This window comes from Streptopelia decaocto (genome assembly GCF_964273445.1).
Source record: "Streptopelia decaocto genome assembly, chromosome: 3".
NCBI classification, from domain to species: Eukaryota; Metazoa; Chordata; class Aves; order Columbiformes; family Columbidae; genus Streptopelia; species Streptopelia decaocto.
The window spans coordinates 82,862,301-82,879,759 of NC_138656.1; the positions used below are offsets into that span (position 1 = coordinate 82,862,301).

Genomic DNA, 17,459 nt, shown 5'->3' on the forward strand with positions numbered 1-17,459 from the left:
TTTAAACTGTTACTCTAGATCCAGCACAGTCTGGATTCAGGCCAGAACATGGCACCGCAGCAGCTTAGTGACACAGATAGATGGTCTCCTACGGTCAGCGGATAGAGGGCAGTCATTAATTTTCATTCTACCGGCCCTTTCTCCAGCGTGTGACGCACCTGGCCAGGAGTCGATGCCGTCTTGCCGAGGGGGAGCAGCAGAGTCCAAAGCAAAGTGCTAAAGCGGATTGACCTCATCCTAGGTGGTCGATCATGGGTGGTGACACGCTCACGATTTTGAAGTGTTGCCAATCATAAAAGGAAATTAAGAAATTGAGAATGATATCTGCAACAGGATTTTGTTGTCGCCTCTACATCAGCGAACATATTAGTGATGCTAATTGCTATTCTGAGTTGGGTAATGCTTATTTGTGTGGGAGGGCAGCGCTTTCACAAGACTGAATTCTAGGCTGTGTAATGAACTCCCCTGGGAATGGAGAGCTGCCGTGTATTTTGCGCTGAGAGTTGATGATGGAATTTCTTATATTTTGCATTTTTTAATGTGATAATACAGACAGAAGCATATTTAAAAAGGAAACAAAAAGCGACAACGGCAATACTGTGTCGAAATAAATAATCTTCTTTGATATAACCCATCTAAAGAAATACTCTGGGGCAAAGAAAGCTCCTACAGGAGCTGAATTTTTAATCTTCCTTTAAAAAAATATTTCTAATCCATTTGCTACTTGCAGTTTTTTTTCAGAAAATTAATTTTGTGTTGAACTCAAACCCAGAAGATGTGGTCTAAAACTTTGATGAAATTGTGCTGTATTTTTTATTACACTTAAGGTTTTAAAACTCCTGTAAAGTACAAAATTAACCTATGTAACCTTTTTGCTAGGAGTTGCTGGGATTTTGGCCGAGGGGAATAAGTTAAATGCAGGTAAAACACATAATAAAATAGAATTTAGTAGCAAAACTTCCGTGAACTTCTAGGACATCAGTTTGCCAGTAAATGTATGTTGGCAAAGACTGTGCTGAATGAGAGGTGCCGGGTCGGGGAGTACTTTCAAAACCAGTTTTGTGGATCCTAATGAGCTGGGAAAGAGGACAGAGGCCACATGCTCTGGTGGGTGTAGAATTGGATTTGGAGCTTGCAAGACACAGTTCTGTTCTTGTTCCTGACTCTGAATGACTGTAGGTTGCGGGAGACCAAGTAATTTGCCTTATTTTGCCTTAAACAATATTGTCCTAAAACATACGTTCAGATTTAATGGTGAAAATACTAAACGTCCACATGAACTTCAGTTTTTATCCTATCATTTTCAATGTAGCTCAAGCCAGCTTCAGAATTGTGTAAAAAAAAAAAAAAAAACAACAACCGTCCAAACAACCAAAAACCTCCCAAAACTGCCCAAAATCACAAACAACCCTTCTCCCCCACCCCCAACAAAACCAACTAAACATGGAAGTTTAATAAAATCATTCTTCTAGTATCTGTTTTGGACCCAACTGATAAGGATATGTGCGGAGGCAACTAAGCCTTTGAAACAGTTGCCTTTATTTGGGTGTGCTAAAAATAATTGATTTCTGACGAGAAAACTTTTCAAGATTATATTTGGTGGTTGACATTTTTTAAAGTGTAAAGATTAAAGTTATTAATACTCTGGCAGGTGATTTGGAGATCTGCTTGTCTAATGCCAGGAGCTGTAACTCTTTGATAATGAAATTTTCATCCTGTTTCCTGAATTATCTTGTTAATACTAATGTCCAATTAGAATTAATAAGAGACCTTGCCTCAGGACCAGAAGTGAATGAAAAGTAGCTTCTAATGAAACTTTAGATTTTAACATTTCTATGACCAGATATTTTATCTGCTTGTGAGATTAATCTGTGTGGACACTGTGACCCTTTTTTCTTCAACTCGCTGGTCAGAACTTTTGTTGCAATGGGAACTGGCAGGTTGGTATTGGCTGGGTTGGCCGTTTGGAGAGATGATGTTTGTCGCTCAAACCTGATTCTTCCTTTTGGTGTATAGTTATCAAAGGTGAATGAGCAGTTCTGTGATTGCTTTTATTGCTGCTCCACTCTTGCTCTTTTATTCCCTTGTCTTGTTTTAAATTCAGATTGAGCCATCTGATACAGGACCATGTCATCTTGTGTCCTTGCGCAGAATCTAATACAATGCAGCCTGTCTACTAATTGGAGCTTTTGGGTGTTCACACAATAGAGATAATTAGTAATAAATGTACAGCTGTAATAGCAAGCAGTGTTCACAGTGTACGATACAGTGAATGACAGTCAAGCTCCTATGTGCTGTTTTAGATCCTATTGAATGTGTTTGAGAAATCATCGTTCTTCTTTCTTTGCCTATGTGGTGCTGTCCAGAAGTGCTTTCTCTAGTCCAGGGTAAGTGCTTGTGCTGCTAATATCTTAATTAACTTCTTAAAATATAACTGATAAGGTCACATCCAAGTAATATTCATAAATGTACTGATCAGCAGTCTACAAGATTTCTTCAAGAAAGCTTGAAGTGTCATGTGGAGAAGACATAACGCTTCACGTTAAGCACATAACTCATGCTTTTTGAGTAAAATGAGCAAACAAACAAAAGAAACCCCACCCAACGAGCCGATCAAACCCCCTCATTAATTAAGGTTTCACCAAAACCTTGGCATGGTTGCACATCTCTTTAGCTTCTTGCACATCTCTTTAGCTTCTTGCACATCTCTTTAGCTTCTTGCACATCTCTTTAGCTTCTTGCACATCTCTTTAGCTTCTTGCACATTTTGAATTATCAGCTACTCATAGAACACTTCTGGATGTCAGTCCATCCCTGAAGAAATTGGTAATAGTTAGAATTTTGACAAATTCTGTTGTTTAGATCACATTCAGAGTTTTTTTTCTGTAGTTTATTAAACTGAGGGGCGAGGTGTTTTCAGGCTTTCAGCTTAAAAAACACAAACAAACAAAACCCTTTTAAAAGAGACATATTTGGGTCAGTCTAACATCTTTCTCATGCAGAGAACTTGTTCAGCTTCTAAGTTAGTTAGGCAAACATATTATCCGAGACTCAGGACAAATGAGTCTACATTAAGGCCACCTTTTGTCCTGAGACCAATTTTTTTTTGTTTTCAAAGTAAGCACATGCTCTTTCTCAGTAGCTCTCTGCGGTAAGATGTAATTGTAATTCCTGTTTGATGTTTGATTGGAAGTTTTTGCATGCAGTTGTAAGACCTAGTGTTGTCCCTGTCATTTAGAATTTGTGGTATAAACAGGCGACAGTGACAAATTTTAAGAAGAGAGAGAAATCATGGGAGAAGTGATGTAATGTTAGTGCTGTGGCTTGAAAGAGAAGGAATCTAACCACTAGTTGATAGGTGGACTGTCCAGCTACCAACTCTTCAGAAAATTTCCATAGATTTTGTTTTGAGTGAAAGATCTAGAGAAGGTGGTAGTGGTTTCTTGAAGCATTAGATGCTGTTTTGTCATTGAAACAAGTTACAGTGAAAGCATAGACTTCAAACAGCATTGAATGTGGACGTGCAGAGATGGACAATTGGGCTTACTTATAAAATTGAAAGTATATAGTGCACATTTTTTTTCTGTTAGACACTTCTTTCCTCCTCATGGTTTCTTTAATTTTTGAGAAGAACTGCTTTCAGTAGTACAACTGCAGGTGTGGTGCTGTGCTCCTGTGGTCAGATCTGATTTATGGAGACAGGATCTGTGCAAACAGCAGGGCAAGCTGCCTGTGTGGACCATTTGCCTGCAGGGTTTCTGGGGGATGCTTCCTGCTTTGTTGTGACAGCAGAGATCCTGTGAGCATTACTTGCAAGAGGAAAGGTGAATTTTAGAAAAGAGTACTGATAGCTTGTATTTTCTTTATAACCAGGACTTCCCAAGGAGAGATGGATGAATTATGAAAAGTACTGGTTTGTGGTTTCCCCCCCACAATGCATATGTTCAAAGACTTCTAAAAGTATGAAAAGTTCTTTGCTGAACTTTGTCTTCAAAATGTGCTTGCTTGCTTTCAAAATATTCTGGTGTGGATGGTGAAACTCCTATAATCTTTTAGTTTTAGTCAAGTATTTCCCTATTTTGTACTGTCAAAGAAACTGCACTGCAATCCAAACGAATTAGTTGCTGTGGGAAGATCTGTCCCTTCCCTATTTGTATCAGAGGCTATATGAGAACATTAAATGTTGTGAACTTTTAGAACCATTGAACTATCTTGAAATTGGTAATGCTCCTATTTTCTTCTCTTATTTGGTTTCTGTGATTTTCACTTTTCTCGGTAGAACTTCTATAATAACAGTTGTGCTTTCGGCACGTCTGTGTACAAGGTGAAATGAAAGGATCAGTGAAAGAAAGCTCAGCTTAGGGTCACGCTATCAGTTTTGGTCTAGACTACCAACATGGTTAGTTATGGCATCATCAGGCATAAGTTCAATTACAGCAGCTCAGGTGGTAATTAGTAAAGCTGACTTAACTCAGGTTTGACTGGGACATGGAACTTGGCCTGACTTTTGAGTCTTCATGTCAGCTTTGTTTTCCATATGCTTATTTTTTGCACTGCTATTAGGCCATGGTGGTTCCTGTCTGATAATTCGGTCGCATCTTGATAACTATATTGTTCTTTTCACTGGGCTTACTAAGTGCAATCACATCTTGTTGATTCCAAAAAAAAGCACTTTCTCTGGTCTTCTTTGCTTTGCCCACCTTCTGAGCCTGACAACAGTTTGTCTTCCTTTACTGTGTCGGATTCAAAATGCCAGTCTTCACTTTCAGCTGCTTGTGATAAACGCTCAGCACCTTTATTACTTCACATTCACTGCCAAGATGTGGACTTGTCATCTGGCTTTTGACACTAGTTTCTGCTGAAATGTCTCCAGTTTCTGTTCTGCAGTCAGATGTGCTCTCCTAGGCTGCTGCAAACCTTTCTCTGCGTAGCTGCCTTGTTATTCTTCCTGAAACTCTGTGTTAGTTCTCTTGTTGCAAAGATCAAACAAAACTTTACAGAGGTAACTCAGGTGTGTTACAGCCGTCAGGCTGTTTAGCATCTCTTGTGTTTTTTAGCTTTTTTACTTTTTTTTTCCTTTCTACTTGTTCACTCTTCTTTCGTGTATAGAGGATGTTACTTCTGTAGAGCAGTCTGCTGTGGGCTTAGCACAGAGAAGTCTAAACTGGTGACTTGGTCTCTCAAGTACTGTCGTAATGTAAAGAAATTTTTAGAAAATTCAGATATCTGCAACTGATCCAAACTCACAGTTTGCTGGTGACAGTGTAGTAAGCTTTGAGGTTTTCATTGTGTGTAATGTGAGAGCGATGTACCTTGGCTAAATTTATCAGTGTTTTAATGAAAAGTGGCTCAATAGTTGGCTGGGACCTTGCAATACTGCAGTGTTAGATAACCAGCGATAGATAGGAAAGGTGTTTCTTTTGAATGAAACTCTGCAGATTTATACCAGGCAAAGTTCTAGTCAACTTAAGAAAGGGAAAACTTGAGTAAAAGATCTTTTAGCTGAATCTAACTGAATTAGCCACATGTGTTTCTTACAGCATTAAAACCTCACTTATTTTTAATAGATTTCCACGCGTCATTTTGTCTGGACACAGCAACGTTCTTTTATATCTGTATCATCTATATCATCTATATATCTAATCTATATCATCTATATATCTAGATCATCTGTATCTATTCTGAACTTCGCTCTTTGAAATATTTTCTTTGTGATAATTGCATTGAACTAAATAAACTGCTTTTCTGATGTAATAGGTTTAAATTTTTAACTGTAGAAAGTTCCATCTACCATGCTTTTTTTGTAATGCCTGTCATGCTTGCTCTTTTTTAGTGCTTAAAATAAATTGATCTAGTAGAGATTTAGAGGATATGCCTTTAAATGTAATATCTTAACGTTGCCTTTGCAGGTACATGATGCTGATTGATGGCAAGAATGAAGTTTATATGGTTGATAGAGACAACTCGATTTTTCATGTATCTAACCTGGAATTTCCGTTTCGTAAAGACCTTCGCACACATCTAACAAACACTCTTTTGGATGGGGTAAGGAGGATACTGTATAATTATTGTAAGAATTTCAGTGCTGTTTGCTTTTGTTTAGACACAGGGCCAAGTTTTTAGGCCTGGATCAGTGAATCATGGGATTTCAGGAGTAATATAGATTCAGTTGCTGGTTGAATGTGGGGATTATGCTTCATAAGTCATTTCTTATCTACAGAATAGCAATGATGACTGCTCTGGGGGGAGCTGTTTGTCTTTGAAATAAATCAAAGTATTGAGGTGACATACTCTAAATATGAGAAAACGCTCAAACAGAATCTAAAGAAATAATGCAGACCCTGATCTCTTGTTACAGCTTTGTATTTTGATACTGTAAACATAGTAATTTCAACCCAGTTAATGTAAATATTTCTAAAACTGGATAAAATTTTCATAACCTTTTGATAGACTTTTGTGAATTGATATCTTTGCTTCCATCACTTTTATTTTCAGCTCATTTGAATTAGCAACTGTGATTTAGAAATGGTTTTGTTACATTTGTTTATGACTAAAACATTTCTAACTTGTCATGCTAATTTAAATTATGTAAACTTGGTAATGAACTTTGTAAGCTAGTTCTAAAACAAAGTGTCAAACATCTGTATTTCTTGATAGAAGGCTGGCCTGGAGTATTCTTGGTAAACTTTTTGGAACAGTAGCCGCAAGAAGAGATTATTCCTTTCTTGACCTTCCTACTTCAGATGAACAAAACAACTTCATTAGCTCTTATACCAAATACCTATCCTTGTAGATGAATACGGTTTCTTATCATGTTGCAGTAGAATTGCAGGCACTTTACATCGCTGTCACTCTGGCTTGATGAAGTACTGAATATCTCAGATGATGTTTCAGTTTAGTCTTCTGAGGCCTAATGCACCTTTCCGATACGGGAGACCATGTTGTCATTGTTGACTTCCTTTCCTTTCTCAGGCCTTTGCTGTCATTATCCTTCTTGAAATATCACTTCTGTCAATGATCTGTCGTACTGAATACACATTTACATGTGAGGCATGTGTAAATCGAATCTGTGAGGATAATTATTGCAAGGAACAATGTACTGTCTCAAGGACAGAGGAGCAGATAATGGAATATTTTCCACCACCTCTGCTTCACTGAAAAATTGAGAGCATAATGCAAGAAGAGCCGTGCTGTCAGCTCAAAAGTGACTGCATGAGCTGTCAAGTCTGGTAGGAGCCTCTTCAGCTTCTTAATGACGTACATAATAATATTCTTAATCACAATATGACATACATTACGTTCCATACTGTTGAGATAAAAAGCCTGGGACTTTTTTTTTTCCCCTGCTCCTTTTTTTCTAAGGCTCTTTGGAAAGTAAAGGCTTGCCAGTGTCCATATGGTGCAATGGTAGGTGTTCTTCAGGGAAACTGCTGCTCTTTTTTTTTGCATTTCAAAACGGATGATGTAGTAAGGGTGGCTAATATGCACATGGTGGAAGACGGGATTTCAGGTATATTGAAATATACGCATAAATGTGGCTGTGGGACGTGGGAGAGGGGCTCTGATCTGCTGTGACGTGTTTCCCAGTTTAAGTGTCTTAAGAATAAATTAAGTTCTCTCAGTTACCCAGGACATGAGCTATAACGTCATTTGTTATTCTGTAAAAGTTTGGCCATTATAGTGCATTTCAGTATCTCACTTTATTGACAGAAAATTAGTCTTACTGTGACTTCCTCCCCCCCTTTTTTTTCAGGAAGTGGAAAGCAAAATGACATTAAATGAACAAGTATTGGTTGAATGAAGTACCTTGAGATAAAACTAACACCTTTTAATGGATAAATACTTTTCATAGTACAGTTTTCTAAATTTATTTAAGTATGGTCAGTTAAAAAAACCAAACTGTTGATGGAATATTTTTCGTTTTCAACTGAAATGGCTTTCCACAGGTTTGAGAATAAACTTTGCGTATTATGTGAAGCACGAGAAAGCACCAGAACAGCTTAACTTTGTAATTGAATATTTGTTTAATGTTGGTGCCAAATGATAATTTCCATGACTGTTCTTTTACTCTGGATATATGCATGATTTTTTTTTTTTTCTTCCATCCATGGGAAGAAAAATTTGGCTTTTTTGTGTTAACATATTTTGCTAATTAGTGCTGCAGGGCTGTTGAAGTTAATTTTTTAATTACAGGTTGAAATACTTCATACTTGTTGCCCTTGAAGTAGCTTTCTCTCTTTCAGAGAATGAAAGTATAGAATCAGATGGCCCAATTTCCATTGCTTTATGGTTATCTTAAAAAATATGAGAAAGAAGACAAGACAAAACAGATATCAGTGCCATGCAGCAAAACAACTACTTGTGTTAAGAATACAAAAGATAAGATAATTTCCTCTAACTTTATTTAGAATGACAGTGTATATAAAACTTTCATAAAGGCAATTTCCATGAATTAAGTGATCTATTAACTTGCTTTAAGGCTTTTGGTGTAAGACTTTAATGTGGTTGTTTTTGAGAATTTCAAATGCTTTTATGGTTCACTTCAGGCTGAAATTACTTGCAGCCGCTTCTGACTCTGATCAGTTATGTCCTGGGTGATGAGGGGTCTCCTGCAAGCGCCTCCACTCATCTCCAGCTCTTAGTTGTGATGTTCCCCTGGCAGGGAAGAGTGTTTTCTGCAAAGCTCATTAAAGCTAATTTGAATATTACCTACAGGTGACTAGTATAATATGAAGTATTCCTTTAGAAGCCAAGTGTTTCGCTTCCATGCTGTTATCTGAGTGAATGCATAGATTTTTGTTCAAGTGTTTTGGCTGTCATGCAAGAAAACTAATTAGTTATTTTCAGGAACTTTCTTGGCATTCTGCTTAGCTTTAGAACAGTTAAGCAGAAAATGCAGAGGCATTCTTAGGCTTGAAATACTTCTTGAAATTTTAATACAATTAGATATATATTTTATTTTACATATATATAAGATATTGTTCACACTTGGAGTCTTAGGAGGGCCAAGGACTCCAAAAGTGGAGAGCGAGACTGAGATTGATTGATGTTTTTGTATCAGTACAGACCTCACTTACTTGTAAGCTCTGTCAGAAATGGCATAACTTACAACTTTTTGAGTTTGTAAAGGCAGGTGCTTTGTGAAAAAGTATGTTAAAACCAAAACAAAACTCTTTTCATTCCTGAAATACAGCAATGGCTGGAATTGTGTTGAAGATAAATGGACAAAGGGAAGGCAGACGATGAAAAGGATCAGTAAACAGATGTGTGATTAGAGCTGATGCCATACTGTGTGTCAACAAAAAATACATTGTGCAAGTGGCTGGTAAACTGAGATCCTTTGCTTTGTGAGGAAATTTTGGATTATTTTAAGTCTGAGTTGCTCGCTAGATAATTCCAGGAAAAAAGAAAAAGTCCATGAGCTGTCAGTCCAGCATTTTTTTTTGTACTTGTCCAGCTAAAAACTCTTAGCACAGCTACTGTTTCTAATGCTCTGTAAGGCTGTGCTCTGCATCACCAGAAGATTAAGAAAAGGAGATTGACACCAGCACAGTTTTATGAGGTCACATCGAAGAAACTGGCCATTGGACCTTGTGCTACAGACCCGCAGGTTAAGTTAATGCCTAAAATAACAAGTAAAGGACAAGTGGTAAAGAGCTTACTTACTAGCAGTGGTAATTTTGGAACTCACAGTAGTGGCTATAGCTCTACGTGGGGTCCATAAAAGCAAATGTATGGATGCAGGTGTGTCTTACAGAAGATTTTGTGTTCTATTATCATGTCATGTGAGTGCTGCTGGGTTTAAGTTTTTAGTTATCTAAAAATGACTTAAATATAGCCTTAGAGTAGCAGATTATTACTCGGATCAGAGTGAGTTAGAACATGATCAGTTTCTCAAATACCACATTTTTTGTGAATTTGCCTTTGAGGTCTGTTCCCTGAAGTATTTTTTCAGTTCTCATAGTTTCAAGGAAGATACTGAAATCAGACTGTTAAATAATGATGTGTTAGAGTATTTCTAATCTGAATCATTCTTATGATCACTTTACAGCTTTTGCCTTACAACAGTTGTATTGGCGAAACTAATGGAGCAGTGAACGTTGTTGTCATGATGGAGATGAGCAGCGCAGGAATTTGTCATCTCTGCCGCTAAGGCATATTGTGCTGTTGTTTATTTGCTCTGGCAGCTGGGATTTCAGTCCGGATGTGAAAAGAGAACCAGAGGCAGGGGAGGAAGAAAAGAAGTCAGGATGTGAGGAAGAAGGAAAATTTGACCAGTAATAGAGTCAAAAAGGTTTATACATGACTGAGGTAGAGGAACAGTTTCTCTGTAAAATTAGTTTTGTGTTAAAACTGGATCTTCCAGAGAAGGTTTAAAAAAGTCATTGTTGGTCCTCTTGGCTGTATTTTATAAGTTGTCTTAAACTTCATGGAAAGGGTTGTCAGGCATAGGAACAGGCTGCCCAGGGAAGTGGTGGAGTCACCATCCCTGGAGGTGTTTAAAAGGTGTTCAGATGAGGTTCTTAGGGATGTGGTTTAATGCTAGAGTTAGGTTAGGTTAGGTTATGGTTGCACTTGATGATCCAGAGAGTCTCTTCCAACTGAAATGATTCTATGATTAAACTGAGTAATCAGAGATTCAGATTTTTGAAAATTAAACATAAAATCTTGTAATACCAGGCATAGGAAATGTTTTCAGGGTTTTACAAAGAAATGCTACCCCTGCATCAAAGCTGAGGCTCTCAATATGTATGCTGAGGAAATGAGTCCTTTAACATATGTTAAGCATATCTTAAAAATTTATTACACCTGCTAATGTGACTGAAACTTTAAAGAAATATGGTATCATTCTTTTGTTTCAGTTTTACTTTGTTCTTCATTTCACCTCATTATTATCAGTAATTCTGTGTTTTTGTGTTGTATTTTTTTTTTTTAATTTTCCCCTCTGCTCCTCCTCTTTCTTTCCCCTCCCCTCCACGTTGTATCTTCAAACAGTCTTCCAAATTTGAACATCATGCATTCTTAGGGCATACCTACTCCATCTGTTCTGGCAGTTATTTATAAAGTTTATTGTCAATGAAAGCATTGCAGCGCTGCATTTGCTGTTCCTTTGATAGCTCACTGGTGTCTTACCTAAATGCTGGAAAGTAACAGCGTGGCGTTTTGTTATAGTTACCTGTAACTAAATGGTTTTTAGAGTAAGATATTGTAATGTTACAAAGGAATATTTTTCAGGCATGGAATTTTTTTTTAATGATGTAGCAAGGTGTTTAAGGTCACTTCAGGTAGTCATTCACAACACCTGTGAATGCTGCATTTGGCTGTGAAAGTCCAATCTGCATCTCAGTGTTGTGTTCAAAGAAAATGAGATTCCAAAATATTAAGTAGACAACTTATAGTTCCCAATGATTTTTGAGAACACCAGGTTCATATCTTCTAGTTTGGTTTTAAATGCTTGAAGCTTTGTGTTTGCTTTAAAAAAAAAAAAATAATCAATATTTTTACAACAGCTTGCTTATTTTTTAAAGCCAAATGTGATTAAATAGTACATACAACTCAAGAAGCTTGGTATGTGTACAGACTGAAAATCAATCTTGCATTGAGACTCTCATTTGGGTTTACTTTATAGAAGTTATGGATTCTAAGAGAAGTTAAAATGTAAAACATAAAAATGCTGCTGACCTAGCAAGAAACAACCTAAACAAAACTAATTTGAGCTGATGTAAGGTTCTCTTTTGGAATAACTCTTGAGCTCACAGTTGTTTTTCTTTTATTATGTATTATTATGTATTTATTATTTTTGTTATGTATTTTCCAACTGTTTTATCTCATATATGTGAATTTGGAATTTTAACTTGATACTGGCAGCAAAAAATCCCTAACCAATACAACTGATTTATTATCCAAGAATTGCACGGGGTGAGGGGGGCAGGGAGGAGATTGATTGCATTTAGGTAAGTGAGTATTTCAAATGTGGCTCTGAAAAAGATCTACTAGTTGGTCAATTGTTACCATTCTCAATCATGGCTAATTTATGTGAAACTAAATATTCTTTATTAGTTTATCAAACTAATAAACTATGTCTAATAAATATAATAGGAAACCTGAGTTACAGATGTAAGTACCAGCATGTAAGCTGTATATATTTTTGTACAGACCAGTAACTTCAGATAACACTTTTGTGTTTGTTTGGGTGTTGATTGTTAATAGGCTTTCTTTTAGCTGGCGTATTTTCAAGATGTTTTACCAGTACGTATTGAATGTTCACTCATTTCGTGTGATATAGATAGTATCTGTGTTGCTCCCATTGGAAGGAACCCTACTGTTTGGTCACAGTGTAACATTCAAGCAAATTCCAGTTGTCACTGCTGCCCAAAGTCCTGTTAACATGGAAAAGATCCAGCCTGAGCATAGAAAATGGATGTTAATGCCTGTTCTTTACTTCCTTGCTGTCGTACTTCTTTGTGTAGGCAAGACTTCCAAAAGTGCTTCGTAGACTTAGGATCGCAGTTCTTACTGAGGTTTCTGAAAATTCATTATTCATGCAAGAAAGGTGGTGATTTTGAAAGCTGTGTGGAAACGAATGTACAAATATTGCAGATGAGAATGTTGAGCCTTAGTACAGCTTCCTGGCTTCCTATTGAATGCTTCATGAGAGACATTTAAGACCATAATAATATTTTTATCATCTTGACCTATTGTAAAATCTTTTTCATAATAAAGATACGGCCAGTGTTTGATTTTTGTTGTGCTTACAGGTATGTGCACTAAATGTGTAGACATTCTTCTGTATTAATGAAATAAATGTAAATGTCATCTCTTTTCTTTTAAGGAAATGATCATCGACAAGGTTAATGGACAGGTTGTCCCTCGGTACTTGATATATGACATTATTAAGTTTAATGTAAGTACTTCCAGTTTTATTGTTTTTATCATTAGTTATTGATTCTCGTTTCTATTTTAATCTTATTTGTATAAGTACAAGCTTCAGGGTAAATTTAAACACCAAAAACATTTGGGTATTGTGTAACTCAATAACAAGCAATGCATCAGAATTAAGATTGAAAGCAGCCTTATAATAGACATTGATTTATTTCTACTTGCTCAGGAAAAGATGGTTGTTTGAAACAGTCAGCGTAACACTGTTGGAAAATTTCCCATTTCTAGAGCATGTTTGAACTCTTTAGGCAGTGAAATTGAGAGAAGAGGGAGAAGTTAGGCTGTAAGTGGTGTATTTGCTACCAAAGCATCACAGTGCCCCTTGTTAGGCTGCTCCATCACCTCTTTCTCAAATTTCTCTTTGAAACCAGGCAACTGGTCCTTTGTTAAGCCCTCAGCAGCAGGCTCTCCTGTTTACACTGGCTGTAGGGAAAATATGTAATAAAGAAAAATATGGTGGAAGCTGTGGAAAAGGAGAAGCCTTTGTTGACAGCTGGGAAGAAAGTCTTTGTGGTCACAAGTAAGAGCTGTTAGACAATACAGAAAATGAGTAATGTTTTTTCTTTAAAGCACCTTTCAAGTATGGTAAAGGTTTGAATGCTACCAAAGGGCTCTTGCATGTTATCTTTTATGGATTTTTTTTTTTAAATTTCTTCTGTTTTTCCCCAAAAAGTAATGGTATATGTGGAATTTGAAGTTACTCAGAGGTTTTATGGCAGAGTCTTCTACTGAAGCTTATTTGAGGAGCTAACCTTGACGTGTTCCACTTTTTAGCCCTTATTGTGAAATAAATTTTGCAGTCTGAGGAAGAGAAAATGTCTTTTATGAAAGATCAGGTTAACCATATTGGTATTTTTTTAAAACTGGTTTTGGTTGGGATAGAGTTAATTTGCTTTGTAGTAGCTCATATGGTATTGTGTTCTGCATTTGTGACCGGAACAGTGTTGATAACACAGGGATGTTGTAGTTGCTGAGCAGTGCCTACACAGAGTCAAGGCCTTTTCTGCTCCTCACTCCAGCCCACCAGCGAGCAGGCTGGGGTGCACAAGAGGTTGAGAGGGGACACAGCTGGGACAGCTGACCCCAGCTGACCAAAGGGTCATTCCACACCATATGACATCTTCCTCAGCATATGAAGCTGGGGGAAGAAGGAAAGGGAGGACGTTTGGAGCAATGGTGTTTGTCTTCCCAAGTAACTGTTATGTGTGACGGAGCACGAATGTCCTGGGGATGGCTGAACACCTGCCTGCCCATGGGAAGCGGTGAATGAAGTCCTTACTTTACTCCTAATGGGACAACCAGTATTACTAAACCACTGCACATTTCAGACTTTCTAAACTACCATTGACTCTTCCAGACTTGAGTAAGGTACTGCTCAGCTTGAGCAGGCCACTCCGTCTAAGTGGGAAGTGGAAATGTAGGCACGGTACTAGTCACCAAAAAAAGGACCTTGGTATCTTTGGAAGTGTAGTCAGACCGTGACATAGGACATAGGACTTTAAAAGTCTTACTTTTAAAAGTAATGGTTTGTGTGTAACACATGTTAAATTAGGAACCGAAGCTTTTTGTTAACTCAGTTTAATTCTGTGTCTTAATGATATTTTCTTTAGCCTTTTCTGAAAAGTGTTAGTTTCCTGGATCCCCTCCTGTGGTTAGGACTTTTCAGTAAGTAAAAGTTCCTGGCAGACATCTGAAAAATACAATCTTCTGTAACCACTCCTGGGTTCTCATTTTTCCTTTAAATTTTCTTATCTGTTCCACCACCCATGATTCCCTGTTTATTTGCCTTCATGTCTTTCCTTGTCTCTGCTCTCACTTCATGTCTAACCTGCCATTCATTGCTGTTACTCTGCCTTTGAAAAATAACTGTCGGTTAGGAAGTGTACAGTCTCCATCTTCCTTCACCATGGGATATGCATATACTGTCCTAGCAAAATAACATTTTTTGAAAGTCATACTTAGTTTAGTGAAACATTTTTGGGGGTAGAAGGGGAGGAAACCCCCATTTGTAATAAAGTGTCCAGACTTAACATGAAGAATACCACTTGGCAAACAGGGAAAACAATCAGAGGGTTTCCAGAGGACTGTTAGGGTTTGGGAAAAGTCTGCTTTTGAGCAGGGCTGTAAAAGCTTTAAAGATTGCTTGGTTTTGTTTGCTTTCTTGTTTTTTAAATGCATTGGGAATGAGAGAGAGGAGTTAGTTACTATGTAATACTATTTTAATGTCAAGGACAAATTAAGATCATGTTATCAGTATGAATACAAGCAGGGCCTCAACTGCAAGAAGTCATTAGCAATCGGTCCTACTACACAGATTAAAAAACACAGGGGTTTTTAGGTTAATTGTAGAAGCTTAATTACAAAAATGGGCACCTGAGGATATTTGTCTTGGCAAGAAATGATCAACAGCATTTTGTCACCAAGAGAGGTAAATGTATTAAAAACTTGTAATTGGCAAGAAAGGATAAGTTCCTTTTAAAGTTGTGTAAGTTAGATTTGTGTAAATGTTCCTAGCAGATCTTCAAATCATTACACAGAGCATTAGTCCTGTTTAAAAACAAAACATTCCCCCCCACCCCCTGTTCCAAAACAAACAACCTCCCAGTCCAAAGAAAACCCCACAACAACCTGAGAGACAGCTATATGAGGTGCCCTAAAATTTGACATATCTCCTTTTGATCTTGAAACTACTTATGTCCTCTGAAAGTGAGTGGTGGAGTTCCTGTACTCACAGTCTGGCATGTGAGCGACAGGATTTCCAGCACGTCCCCATCTCGTCCTCCACAATGACCCAGCAGATGCTGCTCTTGGAGATGCAACGTTGCAGCTGGGGAAGCGTGAATACAAACCTTGTTGATGAACACCTCTGCTCAGGCAAACCTCATGTCTTAGTCAGGTCTAGGGAACCAGAGATCTTTTCAGAGGACCTTATTCTCAAAAGCTCAACGTATTTTACTTGCGCACCATCCTGTACTAGCTGAGCATTACCAAGTTTTCTGGCTTTGTCAGAATATTCCTTCTGAAGTATTGCATTCAGAAATTCCACATTAAATCCCAAAGACTTATGTGCACTATTAATGCTGCTGAGAATGTGTGTGTTAGGATGATCAGCACCAACACAAAAATACAGAAGTTAGTACTAAAATAAAGTAATATATAGTTTTCAAGAATGCACCATGTATTTATGGTAAGATATATGTCAACTTGTGCCCCTCAGGATGACTGTAAATAGTACAGTGAAAGCTGTTAACATGTATACAGAAAAATCACAGCATTAAATTTTAGATCATAGCAAAATAATGTCATATAATTAAAAATTTCCAAATGTCAGTTACTGTAAAATCACTTTGAATCACTATTCTCAGTATATTTGGCCAGCGTTATTGTCATGCTTCAAAATTGCAGTGTATTCCATTCTTGTATTTATTGTAATTCTTTGTTGTCTTGGTTTTTGTGGGCTAAATAGTGTTAAAATTCAAGGAGACGTGGGACTGAAGACTGATGTCTAAATGAAGCCCAAAATGCTTAGCCTGGCTTCTCTGTGTCTAAGTTACCTGAATACTGTGACCACTGTTGTCATTTATGAGCAGAAATTGTGAGAGGGTATGTTTATTCTTAAAGCTGAATGCTTTATGTTTCAGCCTGAAACCCAAAGATCCCAAATTAAAATAGTTGTGTTCCATTTGTCCTTTGCAGCTTTGGCATTTGAAAAGTTAAGTGTTTAAGAGGCCAATGTCAATTTGAGGTTTAAGAGGAGCAGCAGTCTGGTAGTAATGGATCAGCTGGGGTTAAAAGTAGCAGTTTTCATTTTATATGCTATGATTTTGGAAGAACATCATGGAGCTGAGTGTCTCAGTATATCAGGGGATCTTTCCTCAGGATTTTACCTGAGCGTGACCCAGAGGACGTAAGGAAGTCACCTTAAACAAGGATGATGTGTTCATCAGGAGAGAACAGTAACAGAAACCTAACAGTGAGTAGAGGCTGTGGAAACAAATGAAGTAGAATAGTAAGAGAGAAAAATGAGAGAGAGTGGGCAAAGACCTGTCTTTTAACAAATTTTAATCCACGTGGTAATCAGTGAGGCTTAGCTTTTCAGTTTTGCTGTGGTGTCTCAGGAATAGACTACAGCAGCCTTCTAGAAAGAAGCGAAAGAAACTAAGAGAATAGACTGATTGTACGTGTAGTGTGTATTTGGCTGTAGATGTCTACACAGGAAAAGTCTTGGGAAGAAGGAAAGTAACAATTGAGTTTCAGTGACTGGAAGAGACCTATGCTGGAGTTCTTTGTGAAAACATGGAATTAATCTGTCTTGGCTGCCTCTTTCCATGATACATTTTGTATTGAATTCTGGTGCTTATCACCTGTAGCTGCTGCAAAAGTCAGTCTTCAGGGATGTTGATGGAACCCTTTGACTTCATTTCTTTTAATCACTGTTTCTGTGACATCTAGTTTCTAGAAGCTTGTGGTAATACATCTGATTGTGTTACAAGAGATGCCTTTGTCAGGGAAAACAAATG

The 17,459-nt window shown here is 37.5% G+C and overlaps 1 protein-coding gene across 1 annotated transcript in view; it reads left to right on the top strand.

Moving 5' to 3' along the window:
* The window catches only part of RNGTT (RNA guanylyltransferase and 5'-phosphatase), a 182,644-nt gene that overhangs the window by 43,762 nt on the left and 121,423 nt on the right, over positions 1 to 17,459 (top strand). Inside the window, exons 9-10 of the mRNA XM_082048859.1 lie at positions 5,910 to 6,045; positions 12,833 to 12,904. Coding sequence (XP_081904985.1) covers positions 5,910 to 6,045; positions 12,833 to 12,904 — 208 coding nt within the window. The remainder of the gene's footprint in view (positions 1 to 5,909; positions 6,046 to 12,832; positions 12,905 to 17,459) is intronic.